Genomic DNA, 25,792 nt, shown 5'->3' with positions numbered 1-25,792 from the left:
CATTATGACAGGGAATAGGGATACACAGTATATGTCTTTCATTTGCATTGCATCTCCCCCCCCCCAAGCTTTTATTTTCATTCGAGTAATAGTACAACTCTAATAGTATTACTTATAATAATGTAATTAAAGATAAATTCATTCAGATTTATTTATTTTTATTTCATTTTCCAGATTTTTTTTTCTTCTATTTTTTTAGATTTTCATTGGTGGGCCAGTCATAATGGTCCCGCGGGCCTGATGTGGCCCGCGGGCCTGAGGTTGAGTATCACTGATTTAGAAGACATTTAAAAGGCCTAAATGGGTTAAATGGCAACTCAGCTCAAGGCGGTTGATCTCCAAGGTATAGATCATGGGGTTGCTGGGATACTACAGTAAAGTCTGTCTCGGGGGGGATGGAGCCAGATGGGACTGTATGTGCGGTTTGAATCATGGACCACCGCTGGGCTGCAGAACAAACAATACAACCGTAGGCTAGCAGCCCTGCGGCAGTCATAGTCATCATGGGGCCTCAATAGCTCACTGTTGCATTCGACCGCTTTCATCAAGCAATGTGGCCGAGGCTGATATCGGCACATTGTGTAGGTTTGTTCACAAAATGACACAAATCAGGAACGAAATGTCGAATCCACCCCAAATTGTATTCACATGTCGAGGGTGGTTTAATCAACGGAGAGCCCAAAGCAATTCCATTTGCATCCATAGGGACCGCCGCAAATACGGAATTTTACAACACTTGTTCCATACAATGAGAACAAGTGTTCGGTAGAGCGCGACCCTCAATCACCCATTGGTGAAGCACTTCTGCTTGCCTCTTGAAGAGGGCGGTCTTCAAGCCTTATGACCTGCTGTAAAACCAATTGCCCTTCGGGGGCACTAATAAATAACCTTGAACCTTGAATGTAAATGCATGCCTTCCTACTCATCCTACTCGTCTGGCAGGTATATCTGTTTGAAAACCTTTAGTGCTACGATTGTGCGAGGGGGGGGGACAATTAACACATATCTTGCCTGCCCAAGTGGCCAGCTCAGTGGTTAGTGTGTCCGCCCTTTATAAAGATCGTGTGGTTCATTTATCACATAAGGCTTATGGATCTACAACACATTGTGCTGCAATGCTTTGCGAGCTTTAAATTTAAGTTATTTCAGTAAAGATTTAGTCATTTCAGTGGGCCACAAAACAGAAGGGAGCCTAATACAAAGCCCTGGGGGACTCTGGTTAAGTAAGGTTAAAGGTATTGTAGACAAGTTTCCAGTGTTTGTACACAGAATTGATCGAGTGTTTCCAAACAAATTAAAATCTAGCTCCACCCCCCTCCCCCCGTCATTCTATTGGCTGAGCCAGGTCACTTCAGGCTATGGGGTTGTTGTTGCTGCTGGGAGGGACGCTATGGATATTGCGCTCGTATGGCTAAATATGACATTAAAAAATTATGAATTTCTATCGATATCATAGTTACAACAATGACATTGAGTTGACATGTTTTTTTAAGGGTAACTGTAGCGTAATCACAATATCACAAGACTGACACGACGAGTCCCGCAAATGAGGAAGTAGGAAGTAGTGGAGCAGACTCACTGGCTCTCAATTCAATTATCTTTCATTTGTAATCGTGCATATAAAACATATTGCCCCTCAAATGCCCCAGCCACTACAGCATCGTTCATGTGAACTACTTTGTCCACGGTTATTCATTGCAATGAAGAAAAATTGCTATGATGATCAGCGACGGCTTGTCACCGTTGGCGAGCACGGGTTGAACGCAAGCTTCAAGCCGGCCGGACCACCCAACCATGCGCTATACATAGCGATTCTCATAATTTCAACAGGCTTACATATTACATCATAAACATACTATTTCACATGAACAATGGTGAAACTAAGATATGGGGATAATATTATACTTGCAATGAAATCGCATTGCGTTTTCATTATAATACTGCTGGGTCGAACACACAGTCACACCCTCGCGCTGTGATTGGCTAAGACTCCGCGTCACCCCCCACACAGACCCTCCTCCCAACACACTTCCTGACGTCCCGACACATAAACAACAGTGGATATAAACAGATACAAACACATAGAGGGAGACAAAGGGAGAGTGTATGTCTACAGGGCAGCAGCTCAGCATCAAAATATAGGGGAAGATAGAGGGAATAAGGCCACAAATATAGATAGATAAATATTTTGATTTTTGGCTGAAAACCTGCCTATATCACCTTTAAATTACTAACCCCAAAGATATGCTTCTAATCTAACCTGACTAACTAATTATGACACAGCAAAATTTGCACTGGACCTTATCTCCATTTTGTAACAGCTAATTATGTGGTGGTTGGTGGGGTAGGTGGAAGAGGGTGAGCAAGCTACTTGTGTATATATGTATGTATTTTTGTACTGAATGTTTTGTGTACTGTACAGTATGCTTTTTTCTGTATTTTGTTTGTTTATGGGTCCCTCTTGAAAATGAGATGCTGAAATCTTTGTTATTTTTGCACTATATGCTCAATATTGTAGAAGGCTAAATGAGCCCAGCTCATCTATGCAATGCAGCTCCAAGCAGAGGAATCAGATAAAATGCTCCGGTAAACAAAACCAAAGATCTCCAGGAAGTGCACTTGAACACTGGGGAATGTTCCAACATGTAGTTGGCCAATGTTTTTTTTGGGGGGGGGGTTATCTGCATAACTATGTTTTGGAAGCAATCAGTGAAAAGCTATTATTTATATTGCCTGTAATGACTAACGGAGACAGACATGATGGATACTAACAGAGGAGTGCAAGGAGAACACCCAAGATTCAAAGGTGCTTTTAATGTATATCAAATATGTAATAAACACAAAAATGCAGTACAGTAGTGATAACAGAAGAGTGGCGTGCAATGTGTAAACTCATATCTACAGGAAATTCTTGCAAAGCCCCTGGCCTTTCCTTCCCTTGTGTAAATGGTTCCTTACAGTACATGTACAGTATATGGCAGATATGGCAGACAGGGATTTTTCAAGCCCGTGTCATAAACAGCTTAATGCAGGGATGTGCACACATAGACATCAAAAGGGGGCTTCAGCCCCTGCCCTTTAACCCGTCTATAAAACAACTGCCCTTTCCAGACCACGAATGCAGCATTTACTACAGTGAAAGAAATGCAAATGCCGGAAGGCAGCATTCAGGAGAATTGCTTTTTCCCCCAAAGTCTCCTGAACTTGAACACAGCATTTTGCATTGAACATATTTGTTTAGAAATCCATGTCGTTACACACCGCATCTCCACTAGCTAAAGAGTGCTGGGTTGCGCCCCCGAAAATAGCAGATCTACAAGCTTGTAGATCTGCTATTTTCGCTATCTTTGTCCAAAAGTGCCCTCTTACGGGATGTCAGCCCCTGCCCCTCGAACACTCTCTGCACGTCCCTGGCCTAATGGCTCTTCCCTTCTACATTCCCATCATTCTCCTCTAGTCCACCATTACGCCCCCACGGAACGCTCGCCAGTTTGTCCGCTTGGTTCATCTACAGGGTGGCCAAAGTGCGGCCTGCGGGCCAAATGTGGCCCTGGGGCGAATTTTATGCAGCTTCATAAACTGAATTGTATTATGAACGGCGCGCCCAACAGTACGGGATATTGAATTACATTTCCGTTTGTTTTAACCTGGGCATTTCCCCAAAGTAAAATTGTTCAGTGTTCCTTGTATTTCTTTATATTTCTCACCTTGCTCATCCGGTTACATTGGTAACCAGATGTAAGATAAGGCTGAAAAAAGGCTTAGTTACACTTTTTGTTTACAGCACACGCCTGACAAAAATAAATAATATTTAAATGAAATATTGATGATGATAGTTAAATAGAATTGTTTAAATCCGAATGGCCCTTGGGTGTTTTCTAATTTGGCCCCCTTTGAAAAAAGTTCCCTGACTACAAGCAAGGAGAGCTAATGACACTCCAAAAGAGGACTGGGCTGGACAGAATGTCTGTATGGCTTGTTCCACTTTTATGTAAACACTGCTGCCCTCCTTTTCATTCCAATATTTATATTCCATGCAGGAGCCAAATGTGTTGATTTCGGTTCTTAGTCCAGTAAGCTGGAAGTGGATAGCAGCCCGACCTAGTTAAGGAATGACATGAATGGCCTAGTTAAGTCAGTCAGTAGCTGCCTCCAATATTGTTTTGCGACAACAAAGTTAGTTTCAGTTTGTTTTGAATAAAAAGCCCCCTGGCCATTTTCTCTGTCTGGGTTTCTCGGATTGATTTGTGCATCCACGCTAGTCCTTCCACCAACCTCTTCCTGATGCCTATCGCTACACGATTATTATTATAATACACAGTTTGGGATGCGTTTAAATAACATGATAATGTGTGCAGTGTGTAAGGTGCCATGTGTGTCGGTCCTGCCATAATAAATGTGCATATGTGATTATTTTAATGTGTACCTCCTCTGAATGTATGCGTCTATGTAAGCAGCTGCAACAGTCCATGACTCAGGTGACTGGGGGGTCTTTAATAATCCTCCAGGCTTTACTAACAGTCCATGACAGGATAGCTCACATCAACTAATGCTCTGGGCTGTCCATTACCACCCTCTGCAGCACTCCGCAAATGAGAGCAGTTGTTCCCTAGGCTCAGATGCGTGCAGTCAGAAATGGCCTCAGTGGTGCCTCTGTAGAAGGCCCGTAGGGACTTGGACCTTATGCTGAAACTTCGTCAGCCGCCTGAAGTAAACCACAGCGTGCTTGTCCCCAGGGTGAGGTCCTGTCTCTGATGTGGACGCAGAGGTATTTGAAGCGGCTGACTAATCTGTTGACAGAGATGATCTGTCCTTGGTCTTGTCGACACTGAAAGAATCTTGTTCTCCATTGTGTCAGATTGTTGACCTCTCCCCTGTAGTAGTTATCAGGCCCATCATCGGCATGTTGTCGGCCAACTTAAGCGGTGTGCGTGACCACGAAGTCATAGGTGTACAGGGAGTAGTTAGTATAGGGGGCCCCAGGACACAGCCCTGGGGGACTTCATTAAATCACCAGGGCCGGGTGCTCCTGTATTCCGGCTTCTGTTTGGCCCAGTGTGCTGTGTAACTACTCTCTCCCAGGGTGGACGACCACCCACTCGCGTTGTTCCCGTCCCTCTCTACCTTGAACGCAGCTGCTTTGTGATGGAGCTGCACGCCTCCCGCGGAGCATGACTGACTGCCCTGCGCCTGCACGGACCTCTCAGAACGGCAGCCTTCAGTGTCTGCGTCGCACGCGGCGGTTTCTCTGGCCACTAGGGGGCTCAGGCTGCAGAGTGCATCTTTCTTGGACGTGCACAGCGGTGGGAGAGTGAGGGGCGGGGACCTGGACAGACAAGAATAGTGGATATAAAAAGTCAAGTGGCACACACACACACACACTAGGATTGTCCCGATCGGATCGGGTGATCGGAAATCGGGGCCGATCACGTCATTTTCAAATGATCGCAATCGGATCGGGGGCCAAAAAACGTGACAGGAACATCCCTAGTATCAATATTATGATGATGATTAGACTGGATATTGTACTATTGTGATATGGCATAAACGTGTTCTATAGAATATAAATATCGGATCGGAATCGGGAGAAAAGAAACCACACACACACACACACACACACACACACACACAGCAGTATAGGGTAAATAACCTCGTTGTGTGGGGAGAAATGGCAAACCTGTCCGTTTGTCCCAGTGCGTGTGTCTGTCTCCCTGTGTCAGTCAACACTGGTCTCAAACCTGAGAAAGGCACACAGTGCTAACAGATAAGGAAAGGTGGGAATGCTGCATGCCGTGGTGCCTGGGCGTCCTGCATGACCTTCCGTCCTTCAGCTGACGTTGGCGACTAGTGGTGACTAGTGGTGATTTTGACAGCACATTTTGGTTTAGTTTGAGTCTTTTGAAGAGAATGTTTATTTACTTTTAGTCATATTTTTGTCATCTGAAATGCTAGTCGATTTTTTGTTTGTTGATTTTGTCGACTAAATGTGTTTTGGCAGGCCTTGATGGTGTCGTAATGCCTGATCTTACACTTGGTTGCACTCTGAAAATAGTCGATCTAACTAGATCGTAGAGCTTGTAGATCTACTATTTTCAGAGAAACATAAAATGACTTATTTTAGTGCCTCCCTAACATTTAATCTAGTTTGTATTCGTTGACAAAATTGTCAATATATTTAGTCATAGTTTTAGTCATCATGGCTTAGTTCTTATACACAGCCACTCACCTGGGAGTGTGAAGGTGCTTCTCTCCTGTCGTCCCAGAAGGAACCCCACATCTCTGCGGTTGAAGTGACGACTGTAAAGGTTGGCTCCAGCAACCAGGCCCTGTTGGCTACCAGAGGAGACCAAGAGACAAGCAGGAGACAAGGGAGAGTGTCCCAAGAACACAGGGCGTAGAGGAGGGGGGTGTAGAATGTAAAAGGACAGGACAGAGGAAGTGGAGTGTAGGACAGAAAGCGAATAAAAATAAATAAAAATAAAAATAAAACATAATTAGCAAACTAAAGTATTATAAAATAAGTATTTTAAAATGGTAAAAAAATTATAATGTTGAAATGAATTGTGGATAACAGAGGTACTTGAATGGAACAAGGAACCTGAAGGGAACATCTTCCATCGGCCTTGAAAGAACGCTATACGTTTGCACAGGTTTATTGAATTTATATAATACAACCTTCTAAGTATGCCAGTCAATATGAGATTAATAAATCGCATATGCAGTTTTGTGGGAGACGGTTTAATGCATTCTGAAAAAAAGGCAAGCATAGAGATAAGATCCAGCCATCGCATATTCCCGTTTGGCAGGTATAACGAGGTTTTTAACCCATTTAGGCCCGACGTCAAAAATTTAAAAACATTTCTGAAATAAATATTTTCACGATTTCTCAAAATTAGCAGACATACAAGCTCGTAGCGTGCCACTTGGTGGCGAGCTATGAGCTTGTAGATCTGCTATTTTTCAATAGCTAAATTATAACATAATGTTTAAAACACCAAAAGGGGTTCCCACCCAAAATGGGTTAAAACATCTAAACAGGGAGACGGATATGGTCTTTCCTTCTCTCTCCCAGTCTGTCCAATGTGTCCATGTAGTCCAAATAACACAGTGGCACACCAGACTCTCTCTTTGACAGAGAAACTGGCCAACTATCAAGCTGAGAAAGTCATTCCTTTAAAGGGAAGAGGCAACACCGGAGGTCAGAGTCTGGTCATTGGAAGCCGAGCTGAGATCGATTAAGGGAACTATTGAACATTGAGCAGAGGGATTCAAAGTGAGCGTGTCGAATGTATGAAAGTGGACCAAATAATAATAATAAAATGAGGCAAAAGCATGACGTGATGTTTTAAAACGGGATCAGACACAGCGGAGGGCATGGAGAGAGACAAGAGAAAGGAAGAAACACATTTAGAAAGTCCACAAAGAAAGCAGGCAGTCATCCACAACAATCAGGTAGCAGAGAGGGTAACAGGTACAGTCGCCCCTTTTCCATCTCGCCCCACTACTCTACCTAGCTGTAAATAACAAACGTAATTCATGTTGGTGATTACCGGTATGTAAAAAGGTATTATCATATTGTTAAGTTCACTCAGTCTGTATATCCACGGGCATAATAGCATGATGATGCCATTCCAAAACAATGGGCTACATGGAAGAAATGTGTTTAATAAAACGAAATGTAAGGTCGTTGCACGCGTTTTTCGGAAAACCGATGGAGAAACGCCACTAAAAATCCGAAAAACGCGCTCCGTGTGCAGAGACCCTAATTGCTAGAAGGTCCTAGACCTAAATTAACTTAATTAAGCAGTCACGTCTCTGTGTCATGTTATTCTTTCTTAATTGTAATAGAGATCGACTACTATACAATCAAATAAAGCGTATACAAGATAATTTCAGATAGGGAGGGAAATACTAAATTAACTGTTAACTACATTAAAACATTTCGCGGGGGCGAGTTGGCAAAGGGACGAGTCGTTTGGTACTCGCAGAGAGAGGGTGAGAGAAGCTGAGATCAGAGAGAGCAGCTGAGTGCCAGCTCTTTGTACACAGTGAACAATAGCCAACTAATAAGAGGAATGTGGCAACCCACTGCCAAGCCCAGCAGACCTGGCACCCATACAGAGACTGCAGTCACTTTTCTACTGCACTCTTTAGTTGCTTTACTTCCTTTTCCACTGCAAACAGGAACGCCTCAGTGAAGCATGGTTGTCATAGCGATGTCCAAAGCTTTTAGCGTAGGACAGAGCTAAATGTCAAAGTTAAAGATATAGATTTATACAGACCGGTACAGTCCAACAAAAACTATTTCTGATAACACCTAACACAGGTGATAGCTAAGCCTCTCCCCAAACTACTATGGTCCAATCACAGCTAAGCATAACATGGGTTAGAGTAGACAAACCTCTCCACCAATAGTTTTCCTATATGATAAAACATAGTTTAAAAAAAGAAATGTCACACATATCTTTCCAGAGCATATGGCAGGCCTTGTTGATAAAAAGTTTTTTAATGTGTAAAATCCATGATATTTACATTGGAATGAATGAGCCCGGCTGGAACGTGTCCAAGTGGGAGTGTCTAAGTGGTAGAGGTGTCTAAGGTGAATTGTTCAATATTGATTAAGGCGAGACACCCCAGGTGAATAGGGAAAAAAAGTTAAATAATAGCTATCACAATGAAACTTCTCCAGTTGATTACTTATATTAAAACTAAGATTTTTTGTATTACAAGTTTTCTGAAATTATATGTTTAAATATGCAAATGAGGCATTATATGCGCTAATTTGCATACATTTCGGGACGATAAATCTGAAGATCGGATAAAGCCAGGTTCAAAATTATCATTTCATTTTGTTGACACATTAGAGACAAAGAAAATTACACATGGGATTTTTGATATCTCTAATTATCACTCCACAAATCAGAAAATAGTGTCAACAGGCATAAAAAACCCAATTTTCGGCATTTTTTTGGTATAAAATGTGATGTAAATCAGGCTGTGAATGATATATCAACAAATCCATGTGTAAATGTCTGCGTAATATAGTTATGAATAAGACTGGAACGTTTGGTGTATGTGAGTTCAACTGAAGCGGAGATTCTTTGTCCCAAGTATGAGGAAAACTCATTTTGAGAAAACAGCCTTTAAAGATTTGTATTGTAAAATTCCAAAACGTTTTATTTGAAGCCACTATTTTGAGACAAAATATCTCATCCAAACCTTGGTAACAACATATAATGGCATATATCATTGGAAAGATCTGGACCTCGAGCTGACTGTGGTCTGATCCAAATATGTTCACTTCCTTTGTACCAACAACCAATCATGAAAATAGAGATGGTGGCTTTTCACCCAGAAAAACGAGCTGTCATTGGCTAAAATAAACTATCCAACTAAACATCTAAATCTGTATTTTTAATGTGTATTTTGCTTTAGTTTGAAAGAAAACATGTTTAGGAAGCAAAATAGCAAAAAAAAAAAAAAAAGAAAAATCATGATTTCACCTGGGGTGTCTCACCTTAATTTTAGATTTTCAACGGCTAGTTTGTTTTTTTATTGTATTTGTGAGCTTCCATGCAGTATTAGGGGAGTCAGTGACACAACTAGGTTTAGTGACGAGTCTCTCTGTCTTTTTTAAGATTAGTTTTGGGGCCTTTATAAAATTATAGGACAGTAGACAACCAGGAAATGGGGAGAGATGTGAGGAGTGACACGCAGCAAAGATCATCAGGGATTGGGATTCACATTCGTGACATGCCGTCAGGCTGCATTTGCAGCTTAGGTGCCCAGACCGATACACCAGTGGGCCGCCGCCTGCAGGCCAGTGACCATTCTCTCTGGCTAAACGGTAGCCTGCAGTATGTTCACCAGGGACGTGCACACGTAGACATGAAAGGGGGCTTCAGCCCCTGCCCTTTTACCCGTCTGTAAAACAACTGCCCTCTCCAGACTACGAATGCAGCATTTACTGTGGTGAAAGAATTGCAAATGCCTCTCCTTTCCATGCCATGCTGGAATGCAGCATTCAGGAGCATAATGCCTTTATTTCCGAAGTCTCCTGAACTTGGAAAAACTCCAACAAGCCTTTAACACCATGCAAGATGCACTAATCTCACTCAAACTCGTCTGAACGCCAGCAAAAACCAAATGTATGCTATTCTCAAAAGCCAAAAACATAGACTTCAACTCCCTGCACATTCACACTATCAATGGATCCTCTATCAACAGAGTCACTGAATATAAATATCTGGGTATTTGGCTACCACCAAGTTAAGACTGAACATTGGTCAAACTGTCTTTATGTCAGTTCTGGACTACGGTGATGTAATTTATAGAAATGCTGCACTCACCATTGTACCCTCTATGACAGGGTAGGGTTGGTCTTCCCTCTCTGAGAGGAGAACCAGGCACTGGCACCAGTTTATTTTTAAAGCTATTGAGGGGAAGTTACCACCCTACACGTTGCTGCTAAACTGGAAAAGAAGTACTCGTCAGACCTGTTCAATTTAATAACCTGCTTCGGAACCTCCCTGCCTCAATATGTAACCGTTTTAACGTATGTTCTGTCTGTATATTATGTCTCTATGCCTTACGTGTAGATTTGATTTGTGTTTTATATCCGTCTTAAATAGTTTTTAACTTTTTATATGTGATCTCGTCAGCATTGCAAATGAGGGGGAACCTCAATGCTCTTTTTGAGAATAAATAAAGGTTTCAATCAATCAACTTGAATACAGCATTTTGCATTGAACAAATTTGTTTAGAAATCCATGTCGTACACCACATCTTCACTAGCTAAAGAGTGCTGGGTTGTGCCCCGAAAATATCAGATCTACAAGCTCACAACGCGTCACAGCGTGACGCGTTGTGAGCTTGTAGATCTGATATTTTTGTCCAAAAGTGCCCCCTTATGGGATTTCAGCCCCTGCCCCTCTAACACTCTCTGCACGTCCCTGATTTTCACATCGCCTTTTGGCAGGGCTGTCAACACTCCTGAATCCGGAAGGAGACTCCTGAATTTCGACCCCATCTCCTGCTGTGCTCCCGAATTGTCATTTCTCCTTATTTTCTCTTGGATTGGAGGATATCCGTGGCTTTGCATGGCAACCCGTGTCAGAATTAAACTGTGCATGTGCAGTTAATTGATCAGCCTAGATGCAAATAGAGCCTCATAAGCACATTTCACACCAAGTCAACAGGGTGTGAACAGGATATGAATTAGCATATAGCCTTACAAGATTTAACAAGGAGGACAACATGACAGAGACACCTTGAAATGTAAATGTCACCTAGAAGAAGAGGCTTTATGCCTGAGTGAGCTCCTACAAAAATAGAGGAAACTCAAATAACCAAAACATATATAGTTTAATAAAATAGCCCAAATATAAGTAACCCTAAACTCTTAACACTAAACCTAACCTCACAGGAAGCCACGGGCTAGTCATGAACCTGCCACTGGCTAGTTTCACCATGAGGAGCCATGGAGTGAATTAACCCTAACCTCAACCTAAATAAGAAACCTAAAAGTTATGGTAAACTTAAACACTAAACCTAGTCTTAAAACAAATTATAGGCCAATTATAAATCTAAAAATCAAAACACATAATTCCTAAGGAGGAACACAGCCCTGCCTTTTGGTATCGCCTTAGCTGATACAGATACCAAAATGTTTTGCCTACTATGAATCAAAAACATTTGAGTAGATTCGAGCCGTTACCATGCTGGGGAACAGCGCCATAAACACTTCAGAGAGACGCTGCCATGCACAAATCTTCCCCACTCGCTCCCTGTAAATCAGTGGTAACCAAAGTGGGGTCCGGGGACCCCTAGGTGTACTTGAGGGAGTTCCAGGGGGTCTCCAGCTAGTTAAATTAACATTAATTTTACAATATAAATTGGGGGTCCCAGAGATGGAAATGCCATTAAATGGGAGTCCGTAGACTAATGCATGTCAAACTGAGGGTCCTTGAAATTAAAACAGTTTAAATGAAAATCACTGCTAGAGCTGTAAAAATCTTCTCTTATGGGGGTCCCTGGCATATCTTTCCTAACGGGGGTCCGTGGGTTAATTAGTGTCATTTTGGGGGTCCTTGACATGAAAAGGTTTGGGAACCACTGCTTTAAAAGGTCCAAGCTGTTCTTCCTCACCTGGTGCGTCTTGCCCTGCAGTTGTCGATGAGCGGGGAATGGGGGGTCTGGCCCGTGCAGCCCCCAGGGGCAAGAGCTGAGGGCATGGCGGGGCGCTGGGGCTGCGGCACCCTGCTGGGGGACGACCCCACGCTGAGGGAGCGCGAGCACTGGGAGGATGCCGACCGTTGGGGAGAGAGGGGGGGAGGCGCGGGGCGAACAAACGGCCAGGGATGGACCCTCTGCTCCTCGCGCACAACTGGGGGGAGGAGAACAAGACAACAGTCAGTGAAAGTTCAATTCCAGGGTCAAGATGTGCGACTGCATTCTTAAGAGTTTAACAAGAGCTATAAAAAAAGGGAAAAGGGAAAAAAGACACTGTCTATTATTATATTCAAAGACTTGTATGCAGAGAGACAAAACCAGTCATTAACCAGGAGATCATGTGTGTGACATGTGTATGTGTTTAATCTCACATAATATGTGACTATATTATAGTCTACTTACTACTAACTAGGCTAATTTCAGCATGATCAGTTTCTTGTACACACTGACAGCAGGCCAAATTATTTTCTTTATTGACCCGTTTCCAGTGTCCCATAAGTCTTTGGGACACTGTGTTTTGTGTGTGCAAAACTTCCTCTTCTTGTTGCTGCGTGCTGTGGCCAGTGCCAGATTTTGCAAGAATTTTAAAAAGAATAATTTGGGGACCCCCCAAAATAATTTGGCGACGACCCACAGGTTGAGAACCCCTGCCTGAAGTTTGTTTTCCTGCACAGGTTAAAAACTACATCAGGGTAAAAACATGCGAGGCTGACCTTACGTACATTATGATGTAAGCAATGCAGCTGCAGCTAATAAAAGTACTAATGGTGGGTGTGTTAGATTTAGGTGTGCCAATTAATGTGCAAGTATTGGTCCCTTTGTACCAAAAAGCCCTGCAGCACCGGACTGAAAATAGCAGAGATGAGGAAGTGGGACATCTTGTCAAACTAACGATATTGCATCAGGCAAAAAAAACAAAAACACACACACATCAAGGACCTTTCAACAAAGTCTGGATTGTGTAACTATTATTATTATAGTAGATGGGGTCATCTTAAAATCGTTTCGTATAAGCTTTGTGGTCCAAAAATAAACAACCTGTCTCTGCGTTATTGTCAGGGAGGTGTCTCTGTATCGTTTGTGAAAATGTAACTAATTCAGTAGCAGTAACAATAGCGTTTTCTCTCAGTTAGTTAATTGTTCATATCCATATGAGTGAAACGGCCGGGATGACATTATTTTTCAAACACAGTTATTATATGAGGTGGTCGAAAATCATCATTACAATGCAAATAAAAAGTACATGAACCTGTGGATTTGCGCCCTCTACCGATATTGACGTCAGACTTCGGTGCTCTATATGTGTGTATTATTGTACAGTACTGTGCATGATGTCTCACCCTCTCTCTCCATTAGCGAGTACGGTTTGATCTCTCCATCCTGCTTTTTTGGGGGAGCCTTTCTCAACTGTGCCACTGTGGAAGGGAGGAGTCACCATAAAAGATAAAACCAAACATTCTAGTGGAAGGTTGGAGGATCTCACCCCTCCCCTTTACTTTCGCTCCAGCTTCTGTCAATACAATACTATTGACATAATATGATCATAAAAGCAAGTCACATAAATATTATGTCCCCAACCTCCCTCGTAAAATAATCATGGTTAACAGGTAGCAATATATGGTAGCTAGTGGTTAAGGGAAACGGTATCGTAAAACAGGATTCATTTGTTATTCCTAACATCTTGGACAGCCGATTTATATTATAATTGGTTGTATATTGTATCATGCATGGAAAATAGCCGACTGGCAAGCTCACAACGAGTTTCAAAATGACACGTCATGAGCTTGTAGATCTGCCATTTGTGATACACGACACTGGCACGCAGCGTATATATTAACTATAAATTAGGCTTTAGCCCCAAACTTTAACCCATAGAGCCAAGACTTTCAATTAGTTTCCTTGGCTAGGGAGGGACACATATTATTCTGACATGATGATAGAGCCAAGCTCATTCATCTTATTATGTTTGAGATAATCAGTGTTGTATACTTTGACTGCCATCTTAAAACTTTTCAATTCCCTTCAAATAAGCATACAATGATGATCTATTAAAGTAAGTAAGATGTAAGTGTACATTATCACTGTTACATTACACACAGAACGGGAATAACTACTACTACTACTACTACTACTACTACTACTACTAATAATGATAATAATAATAATAAATAAATATTAAATAATAATCATGGTAGGGGGGAAGGGTGTTTAATTTAGCTGTTGTTCTTTTGCTTTTCAGGAAATAAAGCTAATTTGGGAGTAAAGGCTTAAAACAAACATTCTACGAGTCCCCTACGCGTTACTCCCTGAATTACAGGAGCAGCTCTACTAGTGTAAACTACGTTTATCGGAGAAGATACTGGATAGTCTTTACAGAAGCTCTGTTGTCAGGGCCAGAGCAGCCTCTGGTTTCTAAGATTTGGGGAAACATAGTTGTTCATGTTTAACATATTACTTGGTAGTCTATGGTCATAGGAATACCATGTGTGAATTCTGTTTTAAAAGTAACGTTGGCTCCATTACAACAAAGCGACAAACACTTGCGAAACCTCAGAAGGACAAGTATCAAGCAGCTTCATTCCTACTGGTGGGAGGTTTGCAGGGACGTGCAGAGAGTGTTAGAGGGGCAGGGGGCTGAAATCCCGTTAAGGGACAATGGACAAAAATAGCGAAAATACCAGATCTACAAGCTCATAACGTGTGAGACGCGACGCGTTGAGAGCTTGTAGATCAGCTATTTTCGGGGCGCAACCCAGCACTCTTTAGCTAGTAGAAAGGTGTGTACGACGTGGATTTCTAAACAAATTTGTTCAACGCAAAATGCTGTGTTCCAAGTTCAGGAGACTTTGGAAAATAATGCAATTCTCCTGAATGCTGCCTTCCGGTATGGCATGGAAAGGAGAGGCATTTTGCATTTCTTTCACCATAGTTAAATGCTGCCTTCGTGGTCTGGAGAGGGCAGTTGTTTTACAGACGGGTAAAAGGGCAGGGGCTGAAGCCCCCTTTGACGTCTATGTGTGCACGTCCCTGGAGGTTTGTTTGTTAGGGGGCTGGGTGGGGATATCTGAGGTAGCCATGGCAACCCGACACCTGGATCCCCGGGACGGGGTGCAATGGGTCTAGCACTGTGTTGTCACTATAGATACATGATATACAGTGACACATGCTGGACCCAGCTGGGAGAGGAACAAGCGGTGGTGGGGAGGCAGCAAGGGCTGAGGAGATTATCTCCAAATAATGACAGGAAGAATAGTGAGCAAAACAGCATGAGATAAAACAGGTGGCCCTGATATTTAAACAGAGAGAGAGAGAGAGAGAGAGAGAGAGAGAGAGAGAGAGAGAGAGAGAGAGAGAGAGAGAGAGAGACAGAGAAACCGTACAGGAAGTTGGATGCTTGGGGAGCAGGGGGTGGCAGGGGGGAAGAGGGATATATCAGTAAAAGAAAGAGATTTAAAAGTCCTTACAAAAATCCGTACATTCCCTGATCCGTCAGAGGAGAGGGAGGTGAGCCTGGGAGAGTTTAGTGAAACAGAAGGCGTTTGGAACTGGAATAACAGTACAGAGCTCTAAAAGTTTCTCTACAATGTGTGGATCTTTACGGTTAAAAAAGAAGGATCAGAATTTATTTCCAGATTAGACACATGACACAATTAGTTGACAAAATTGGTTCGGTGTGGTACTGGCAATAATAATCCTGTACATCTTTATCTAAAACTACATAATCATGCACAACATGGGTTTCATAAGTGGGTCGGACAGTCTGCCAAAACATATGAGTTTCCTTTTGGCAGTGAGTGAGTTTTACAGTCAGATCAAAGGTAAAGCATGGCTTGGCATTCTGCACGCCTCCGCCGTGAGAGAAGAATAGGAATACTGTAGCAGCTATAACCACAGTGAACGAGTGAATTCCAGCAGGCAATGAGGAAGTAATGTTTCTAAGTGCCACAGGCCACCCACTCCACATTGGGAATGACGTGAAGAAGGCATTAAGAGGGTAATTCACACCCACGTTCCGTCTACACACCCATGGTTACCACCACAGACCTCAAAAAACAAAGCAAAAGCACGAGACACTGCAGAAGTTACCTGATCTGTTAAGGAAGAAGCCATCAAACACTACAAAGTTGTTGACCTGGAGAGAAAAGAGATGAGAGATGACCTTATGAAAAGACAAAAAGAAACACAGAAAGAAATCTTCTCCATCACTTGGCATCATGACAAGTTTGATAAATGATCACGTCCGCAGGGGGAAAGTAGCATGAGAAAAGGTTGAACAAAGCCATTAACCTCCAGAACCCAGAATAACGAGTCAGGTTTTAGAGGTTATTTCACTTAGAGAGGGAACTTTAGGGACGGCCCGAGACATCCTGCAAATTGACTACTGTACTTTCGCAATTCTTTTAATGGGGCTTATCATCATCCTGACGCTCACCATGTCACACTGTAACATCCATTTAGAGCTATAGATTTTAAAATCATAGACCCATTTCCGGAAAGTATACTTCACAACTACTATACACTTTAAGAGTTTAAGAGTAAAGACAGTATAGAATCTAAATATAGCCAGGAAGACCACTGACTGCAGTCACAACAACGTGAGTAACTGTTACAAAAAAGGGAGATGACAGCATCAGATAAAATAACAATAGAATGCCATTTTCATGTGTCTCCCGAGGCCAGGCGGATGGTTGAGACATAGTCACATAATCTGTTGTTGCGAAGCTTCGACATCAGAGACTGGAAGCTCAGAGGGGGAAAATAAGGCAGTATATCGTACCTGAGGGACACTTTCCGTCAGGCAAAACTGCTTTGCCAGGAAAGACAGGAATTTCGGGGACGGCCTGTCGTAAGCCATCAACACAGGTTGCAAATGCTTGTGCTAGATAAGGAAGAAATATCACATATAAATATATGTTACATACAGTAGTGTGTACATATCGTTGCTGTCAGGAGGAAACCAACTACCTAAATCAATGATTTAGGTTTTTGATTGTTTTGCATAAATCAGTGCTATTGGACACCCTTTACGTCGTTTCTAAAAGATTGAACCAATGGAAAGTAGTAAAAGTGCCACTTGAAAACAAAACAAGCAGGGGCGCAGTCGGTGCTGGGGACGCTGTGGGCGTGTTCTCTCCTCAGCGTCATCAGTGCCCATTACCGAGGCGGGGTTGGCAAAAGGGCCTTTCTGTGTGGAGTTTGCATGTTCTCCCCGTGTCCCCTATAGGGTAGGTACCCTCACAAATAAACATGCAGTAATCTTGGTCTCTAAACTGCCTCCCTCTGGCTAGCCGGGGCACCTGATAAGAGAGGAAAGGAACTGGTCTGAATAACGTGTTCCTTCTACGCACTACGTCCAACCGGGGAAACTGACCCCGTCAGGTGAAGAGAAGCGGTTGGACTCCTCATGCAGTGAAGGAAACGTGGTCAGTCCATTGCTCTCCCCAGGTTGGCAGAGGGAGTGTAGCACCCAGGATTACACTAGACTAGACAATTGACACTGGGTGAAAAAATTGGGTTACAAAAACCGTGGGATACATTTTTAACTAAGTAAGTAAAAACAAAACAAAACAAGCCAGGTGACCTGAATCTCAGAGTCCGACACTTTGGAATGCCCTACCCGAGAAGTTAAGGCTTGTTGTCGAGTCTGTGACCCGTTTTAAAATGTATTCTTAAAACTCACCTTTATAAAGCTGCTTTCAACCCCCAGCCCTCTTAGTTTTAATGTATATTTTTTTTTACAAGGTGTGTCTCCACACGCAAAAAAGATTATGTTATGTTAACATGTTATGTAACACCACATTGTTTTTGTCTTCAATAAGATATCACTGCCAATATCAACATCAAAGAGCCCTCCAGGCACATTCCATGACATGCAACGTGGTTTCTACCTACGGGTTACCCTGCCCTGGGCTAGGTGTGGCTCACCTGCAGCATGAATTCAAACAGTTCCAGCCCATAGCCATGTCGCTGCAAGTTCTCACAGATGAAGAAATCCAGGATACACAGTGGCTCAGCCTCTATGTGCGCCCCCCGCTGGTCCTGAGGAGCAATTACAACAAAAAAGGATTTGCATTTACTACAGGGGGTCATGAAGTGCACCCGATTCGAATGCCATCAACCCATAAAATCACCAGTAGGTTACTCAACAGTAAATCATGATGAATTACACAGCATACAGTATGGTAAATGGTGCATTTATATAGCGCCTTTATCCAAGGTGCTTTACATAGATTGTGCATTACATTCACACACACATTAATTCACCGATGGCGGCGGAAACCATGCAAGGTACCAACCAGCACATCAGGAGCAATTAGGGGTTCAGCGTCTTGCTCAAAGACACTTCGACACTAACTCTGGGTTCGAACTGGCAACCTTGCGACTCTACCAGCCACTCTACCCCTGAGCCACTGTACTGTATACTACCAGATGCCATGACACATGGTCTTGGAAGGGCCAATTCATACATTGTTGTATGACCTTATCTTTAGACTAAAATGACTGAAATCAGAGTTATTTTAGTCATGCGAGTCAAGTATAAATTAGGTACACAAGTTGTTAGCATTACCAGTCGTCTAACCACAAAGACTGAAATAGTCAACATATGGAGTCATTGGAGAGAAATGCGTGGAAACTTACCAGCAGAAATAGTTTTTTGTAGCCGACCTTGATAAATCCCACCGCAGCCCCACGTCCTCTGTGTGTGGGAGAGAAGGTGTGAGGTGTTGAGTGGGTGCAGGTCAAAGGAATTAGTAAGACTAAGCTTTGAACAGCTTTCGTACGTAGACAATGGAAAAGTGGGCAAAGCCAGTGACACAAATCAGTGACTCATTAACCTAGTTTTGTTTTAATTTAATCTGAAAACATGTCATGTGTTCGTTGGGTTCCATCCGTTAGAATTTGGGGCCCATGGATGGATGAAAATGAGCTCTATTGTAAATCAGGCATATATTTACACCTAATCATGCCTCTCTACAGTATATGCAACTCATTCTAATACAGTATCGACGCAAGCTGTAAACAAGTATGGCTGGGCTGGGTCGTTGACTGAGTGTACAGTGCACTGTACAGTAGTTACAGTATGTGACAACAGTGACATACCCGTTGCGCTCTCCATCCTTGAATAGATAGAGATGGTGCTTGTTGGACTGCAGCTTGGAGGCAGTCGTTATTGGCGCTGGCAACTGCTGGGCCTGTGGAAGGAAAGCAATTAACCACAATTAAATGTGTTATTTAATTCAGTGTACCAGCTGCACAGCAGTAATAATACACAGCAGTCAGCCTCCTAGACAAAAGCATGCAGTCACAGCGAGGCCTAAATGGTAAATTTATAGAGCGCCTTTATCCAAGGCGCTTTACATAGATAGTGCATTAATTCACCCATTCACACACGCATTCATACACTGATTGCAGCGGAAACCATGCAAGGCACCAACCAGCACATCGGGAGGCGAGCAATTAGGGGTTCAGTGTCTTGCTCAAGGACACTTCGACACTAACTCTGGGGGAGGCCTAGAGAGCAAATGGTAATTATAGTCTTCTTATCTACACTGCGTGAAAAACATAGATTGTGGGGAGCCATACTACAGACCCCTACCTACTTACCCTACATATGCCTACCCATGTGTGCTACATACTATTAAAGTGCATCCTAGGTTTAAATTCATTATTCATCCATTTTAAAACATGCAAGTAGAAAGACCCCCCCCCACACACACACACACACACACACACACACACACACAAATAGTTGCACCTTAGCTGAGGCTTTCCCAAGCTCATCAATAACAGTGGCGATTTGGACTTGCAGATCAGGTCTAAAACAAGGAGAGAGGGAGAGAGAGAGATGTCACTTACAGTAAGGATTATGATGATTGATGATGACTGGGATTTAATACATGACGTCACGTACTTAAGGGTGTGTGTGTTGAAGGGCTGGCTGTCCCAAAAAATGCAACAAGCCAACAATGGTTGAATGGTTGGTTACAGTGCAACCTCAACCTACCTTCCTATGCTTTTTCGACCAGCAACCAACTCCTGGTCCAAAACGGAGATTCTCTCGGAGAAAAGATGATTTATATCAAAAGGGAATTCCATAGTTGTTGACTGAATACAGCAGTGAGCCAACCTCGTGCAGTTGCAGTAGAGATGCGGACGGTAGAGATCAGATCAGATCCTCCTGCAGGTGCTAGCGTGGATGATCGGCCTCGATATCTGTGCAAAAGCAACCTGGAAGAAGAATACTAGTCTAAAAGATTGCATTGGCTGTACAGCCTGACCCTAACTAAATGAACAGTTCAGTTGGGGATGCAGAGAGCCAGGCACTGCAGGCTGATTCCATTGTGTCACTCACTGCAGCTCCATTGTGTCTGTCTGTTGTTCACACACACAGCCACTGCCCCGCGACGTCAACCGAAATACGTCCAAAACACGCGACGCCAAAATTAATGGGTCGCATATTTTAGCCCCGGGCCGTTTGAATCGGTTTTAATACTCAAATAACTAATTTTAATAACGTTTCTAACGCAAAAGACAAACATTACATATATAAATGACTGTGTGTCGGCCAAGACCCTAATTTACAGGTTATTTTGGCTTTATTTTATTTTATTGTGCACACTTCGTTCGTGTGTTACGGTAAAGTGCATCGCAGCTGTGATTCACTGCGTTGCTAGGTAAACAGTTCCCCCCCCTTAGCAACACACCCCAAGATAAAGATACACATTCTAAAGGTGGCTACTACTAACAGAATACTCGTAGATTAGAAGATCACATAAGCATTTCGTTGGGACATCTTGGTCAATCGTATAGGGTCAAATGTCAACATTTTATAGAAGCAGAATATTGAAGCTCCAACTACAAGCTTGTCCACATGGTGGCGCTGCGTGCACAATTTGTCACTTATTTTAGTTGTCAGCCATGTGACCACCATCTATCTAAACAAACAGCAACCCATTTATTATCAGAAGTATCACACAATGTGGTGAATAGTTTGATTGAGATAATTATTAAATTTTTCTTTGGAAGAGCTTCTCCCTTTTATGGTCTGTCGAGCGGTATTGGTACGGTATACTAGTGTACAAGTGTCAAAACTGCTCTCAAATAATCGGTATCGAATCGTTTTGCTATACAAATAGTGGATTTTACCAAAGTGCGTTGTTGTATTTAGCAATTTTATTAAAGTAGAAAAAAAGATGGGAACTTTTCCATTATAATATCACTACACTTGGTCTATCGATAAATGTGTACATTCTCTGTGTTCATGTCAAGGTACGAGTTTGTCCATAATGTGTTTAAAATATAATGTCTATGTATTTGCCAGATAATCACTGTTTACTTATTTCTATATTCATACATTTTCCCTTAAAAAACCTACACTATCCACATGTTTCACATAGATTTAACAGCTAGATAGTTACTGTATCGATTTCAAACCGTATCGTATCGCCATAAAGAACCGATATTGGTATCGTATCGTCGTCAACCATGTATCGTGATACGTATCGTATCAATGTTAAAATGTATCGTCCCTAAAGTGCTTTCACATTCTTGAGTGTGTGGCCACTGGCCAAAGTGGAATATTTCATGATTTGCAATAGCTGCCTTACTATTGCATTGCCATTGGCGTAAGTGGGACACTGTCATGTCATTCGTCAGATGTGTAATTTCTGGCAATGATTCTCAATTGACTCCAAGTGTGATAACTTGATAAGCATTAGGCTACAGACCACCACTCTTCTACACTGAGTTCATTTAACACTGATTTATATACACCTATACAAATTGAACCAAATTGATTCATAAGGTTCCCCGTTAATAAACCAGTGTCTTTAGGTATGTGTTAACAACACAACCCAGGCCATCTATCCTGCTACTCATAGGAAAAACTGCCATCCATTTTATCAACACATGACCACACTGATCAGTATCAGTATATCACTGCAGTATCAGTTTAAAATGTTCCTCTTTAGCAATCAAACTACGTACGTCCTGTACCTTCATTACGCCACAGGAACAAGCTGGAACGTGGTGGCATCATGCATGGGCATGCTGATGCTATGATAGGCATGAGGCCTAATCATTGCAAGCTAAGGGCTGGTATACAGCTTGAATTTCCATCAGATGGACCACACGGTGGCACTGCAAGCTGGATTGTCACCTATGACTATGTTCTCAAACAGCAAGATGCACGCAGCACACACACACCATTGGGGTTGTTTTCATTTTCTCTTGAACGAAACCCCCTTTTTAGCCCCCCACTGCCTCTGGTCTATACATCAAAGACTTGGGGAGCACTACTACCATTCCTACCTACACACCTTTGATGGCAAATCTGAATCATAGTACCAGTATGATAACAGCAATAAGCCTATATACTCGTTTTGCAAGCATAACCACAAGTGCAAACCTATCTTAAAAATGGTTTACTTCAGAAGATGTGACATGGGCTGGGCACAGGCAGGAAACCGCAAGTTAGTTTCATATTAGTCACATGGGGACCTGAGTTTCCTCCAATACTGGTAGATTTAGACAGATAGTGCTTTACACACGGTACTTTCACTTCTTCTCAAGCGCATGTGATATTACACTATTTTGTAAAAGGCAGCCCACATGCCACTCTGCCATCATGTAGTCCTAATCTATTTCATAGAAGAAATATATACATATAGGAGCAAAGATGGGACCTCCCCATGGATTGCTCTTTAACGACCTCTCACATAATTACAGAATCAGTCACCCAGAATAAAAACCCCTCTCTCTCTTTCTCTCATTCTCTCCTTCAGATGATGCCCACCTCCTCACACATATCATCACTACAGTTCCATTTCCTCTGTCACTAATGTGATTGGAATAGATTTGAATCAAACTGTGTGAATGATGGAACTGCTACGTTCCATTAAAGGGCAAGGTGGGGGCTCCAGCATGCATTGGAAGAGTGATATTCCGATATTGAAGTTTGAACCGCATAACCAGTAGGGAATGTGTTGATTTTTAAAAGGCATGGTCCAAAGGGAGCACCCCTGCCCCTGTAGCAGAGTGGCTCAGAGCCTCTGGCCTTAAAAGTCTAATATCTCCCCCAGTCCAGAGGGATATCCCTTTGGCCTAGTGGTTAAGATGATGGACTTTCACGCGGGAGGCCCGAGTTAAAATCCCGGGTGTTACATGCAGGTGCCGTGACCCGGATCGAGTTTCCCCGTGGGAGGAGGTCAAAAGGGAGGTGAGTGGCTCAGAGCCTCTGCCTGATGGCCTCAAAAATCTAATATCTCCCCCAGTCCAGAGTCCCTTTGGTCTAGTGGTTAAGATGTTGGACTTTCACGCAGGAGGCCCGAATCCCAGGTGTTACACCCCCACACCACTAACCAACACAACACTCCCAATTAACATAAGAACATTGTTGCAAGACATTTTAACCATAACTGACATGACAGTGACACAATTAGGCAATTGCATTTATAAGTAGAAAAGAAAAGTAACACTTTAACATCATATACAGGCTGTGAGCTTATCTTGAAAAAGTGTGAAAAATGTGGTCCCTCGCACAAAAAAAATCCAGCACACCCTCTCTGAAAAGGCTGTATTATGGTTGGCACGTTTGTGCAGCCATATAGCCTATTAATTTGGAGGTCCTTGACATGAACATGTTTTAAAATAAATAAAAATAAAATAGATTTCATAGCCTAATTATAGCACTTAAAGTTAGTTCATGTCAGAATAAACTAATCTCAGTAAAACATTACTGAAAATATACATGGAATATTTCCACCCTTGAAATAACAAACTGCCAATTATAACCACAATGTCAGAGAATGAACATAGATTGTAGTCAGTTTACTATGGAAGTGTTGTTTACAACCTGAAACACTGAATTAACATAAGAAAAACTTGTATTGATCGCCAGACAGACATTCAGGTGTCATAGTAGCAAACAGCAGTGAAAATTAAACACAGGAGTGGTACAGGTAAGAGTATAAAGAGTGAAAAACCAAACAAGATTGGTTGCAATAATGGTGTGGCTTCACTGTGCAACGTCAATACTTGGAAGCCAGTCTGAAGCAGTGTGGAACTCCATATTTGGGTATATTTGATGACAAGAAGCAAATTACTAGGTGTCAGTGGCGGGCAGTAAATAAGTAGGGACAAAATGTAGGAAGATGTTCCTCTTTCCACTGTCTGGGTGACACTCATAAGAAGTCACTTTGCAACTCATTAAGTGATGAAACATTCATGAGTGAGATAATGTTTAGAATTATCATCTTTTGTCAATGTCTTAACCCACAATTCTAACCAAATCTATTTGACTGTCGTGCACAGTGACATGCTGAATAAATAATTCTGAATGCTGATTGGCCTAAAATTAGCCTACACCTCTTTCAAGATGCTGACTCAGATTAACAAACACAGATACTGTACTTTTCCATCAATACAGAGTGATTCACTCATCTTCACTATACAGCCATCTACATAATTACGTGTATATTATTACTTTCATTGCCATTGGATTGCCATTCTTGGTATGTGTCATTACTGTGCATGATAAATAAATTGGTCTTATTGTCAAATAATATTAACACAGCCCATGTGTCTCTTGCACTCAAACCATTTTTACAACCGGAAGGAAATCAGATAGTAGTAGTAATCATTGCACATCTATTTCAGTCTGTTTCCATTAAAAACAGATGCTCAGTCCATTTCCAACACAAAATAGATTAATTTGTAATTATGACAATTCAAACCATGATGCGCTGTCAGCCTATCAGAGCCTATGAATCAGTTAACCATTATGAATTGATAACTGATAGCACAGTTCCTAATTCCATTAGGCTAAACGACCACAGTGACATGGTCAACACTCAACACATGCACCACATTAAGCCTGACTTTTAGCTTGTAGATCGACTATTGTCGGTGAAATAAGGTACTCTTACTTACTTCTTGTCATTATTAGTGCATGTTTTGGGGATGGGTCACTGCTAATTACTTCACAGAGCTGTATAGTGATATGTTGTTGTTATGTAGTTGCGTTATGAATGCAAGAGTAATGATTTTTAAAACGATATAGGCATGCTCAGTGTGGACAGCCTTTCATAATACCCACATATAAAGTTACTTTAAAGAGAGACGTGAGAGTCTTTACAGTCGTAGAATGGTAGTTTAATTGTCTCGTGCGTGCGTGCGTGCGTGCATGTGAAATTAACTGAACTGAATGACCTGAACTATGAAAACTGCGTTTTCTTTCCTCATGAGCACTATAGCCGTCAAGCAGAGGTCATCTTCTTCCTCAACAACTCTCCCACTCAATCACACTGGGTGACATCACTGGAGATCCCCCTGGTGCAGATTCTCTTTTAAAAGAGCGCTCAGAGTATCATGCTCCTCAATCACTCCAACAGAGACATAAAGACAAGAGCATCCTTCATTAAGCCTCATAGACATTACTACCACTGTTATTAAATTGTATACTCTCCAGTCTGTGAACAGCAAAGAACTGACACTTGGCTTGAAGTGGTACTTGGACACCGTTTTGCTCCACTGAAAAAGACAAAGCGCTTAATTGACAGCA

General features: G+C 42.3%; 1 protein-coding gene across 2 annotated transcripts; it reads right to left on the bottom strand.

Annotated features, from left to right (window-relative positions):
• Positions 1-1,337: 1,337 nt before the first annotated feature.
• Positions 1,338-20,572, bottom strand: atat1 (alpha tubulin acetyltransferase 1). 2 transcript variants are annotated; one of them, XM_080786804.1, is made up of 12 exons: positions 20,237-20,572; positions 19,988-20,048; positions 19,333-19,424; positions 18,871-18,928; positions 18,157-18,270; positions 17,009-17,110; positions 16,318-16,363; positions 15,696-15,741; positions 13,572-13,646; positions 12,148-12,385; positions 6,227-6,333; positions 1,338-5,326 (listed from the first exon to the last, which is right to left on the bottom strand). In XM_080786804.1, the coding sequence occupies exons 1-12, from the start codon at positions 20,326-20,328 to the stop codon at positions 5,011-5,013; spliced, it is 1,347 nt and encodes a 448-aa protein (XP_080642930.1). In that variant the 5' UTR covers positions 20,329-20,572; the 3' UTR covers positions 1,338-5,010. The 2 variants fall into 2 exon arrangements, with proteins under 2 accessions (XP_080642930.1, XP_080642929.1); XM_080786803.1 differs by lacking the exon at positions 15,696-15,741 and adding an exon at positions 5,651-5,738.
• Between the last annotated feature and the right edge of the window lie 5,220 nt (positions 20,573-25,792).

This window comes from Protomyctophum bolini (genome assembly GCF_963924005.1).
Source record: "Protomyctophum bolini genome assembly, chromosome: 17".
Lineage (NCBI taxonomy): Eukaryota > Metazoa > Chordata > Actinopteri > Myctophiformes > Myctophidae > Protomyctophum > Protomyctophum bolini.
This window is presented reverse-complemented; position numbering and strand designations above follow the sequence as displayed.

What these genes read in the sequence shown, in the direction of transcription:
- atat1 (XM_080786803.1), bottom strand. Translation starts at nt 20,328, where the DNA reads ATGGAATTCCCTTTTGATATAAATCATCTTTTCTCCGAGAGAATCTCC. An exon ending in ACAAAAAACTATTTCTGCTG is followed by an intron (nt 18,271 to 18,870) that starts GTAAGTTTCCAC and finishes ATTGCTCCTCAG; the next exon opens with GACCAGCGGGGGGCGCACAT. An exon ending in CTCGCTAATGGAGAGAGAGG is followed by an intron (nt 12,386 to 13,571) that starts GTGAGACATCAT and finishes TCCTCCCCCCAG; the next exon opens with TTGTGCGCGAGGAGCAGAGG.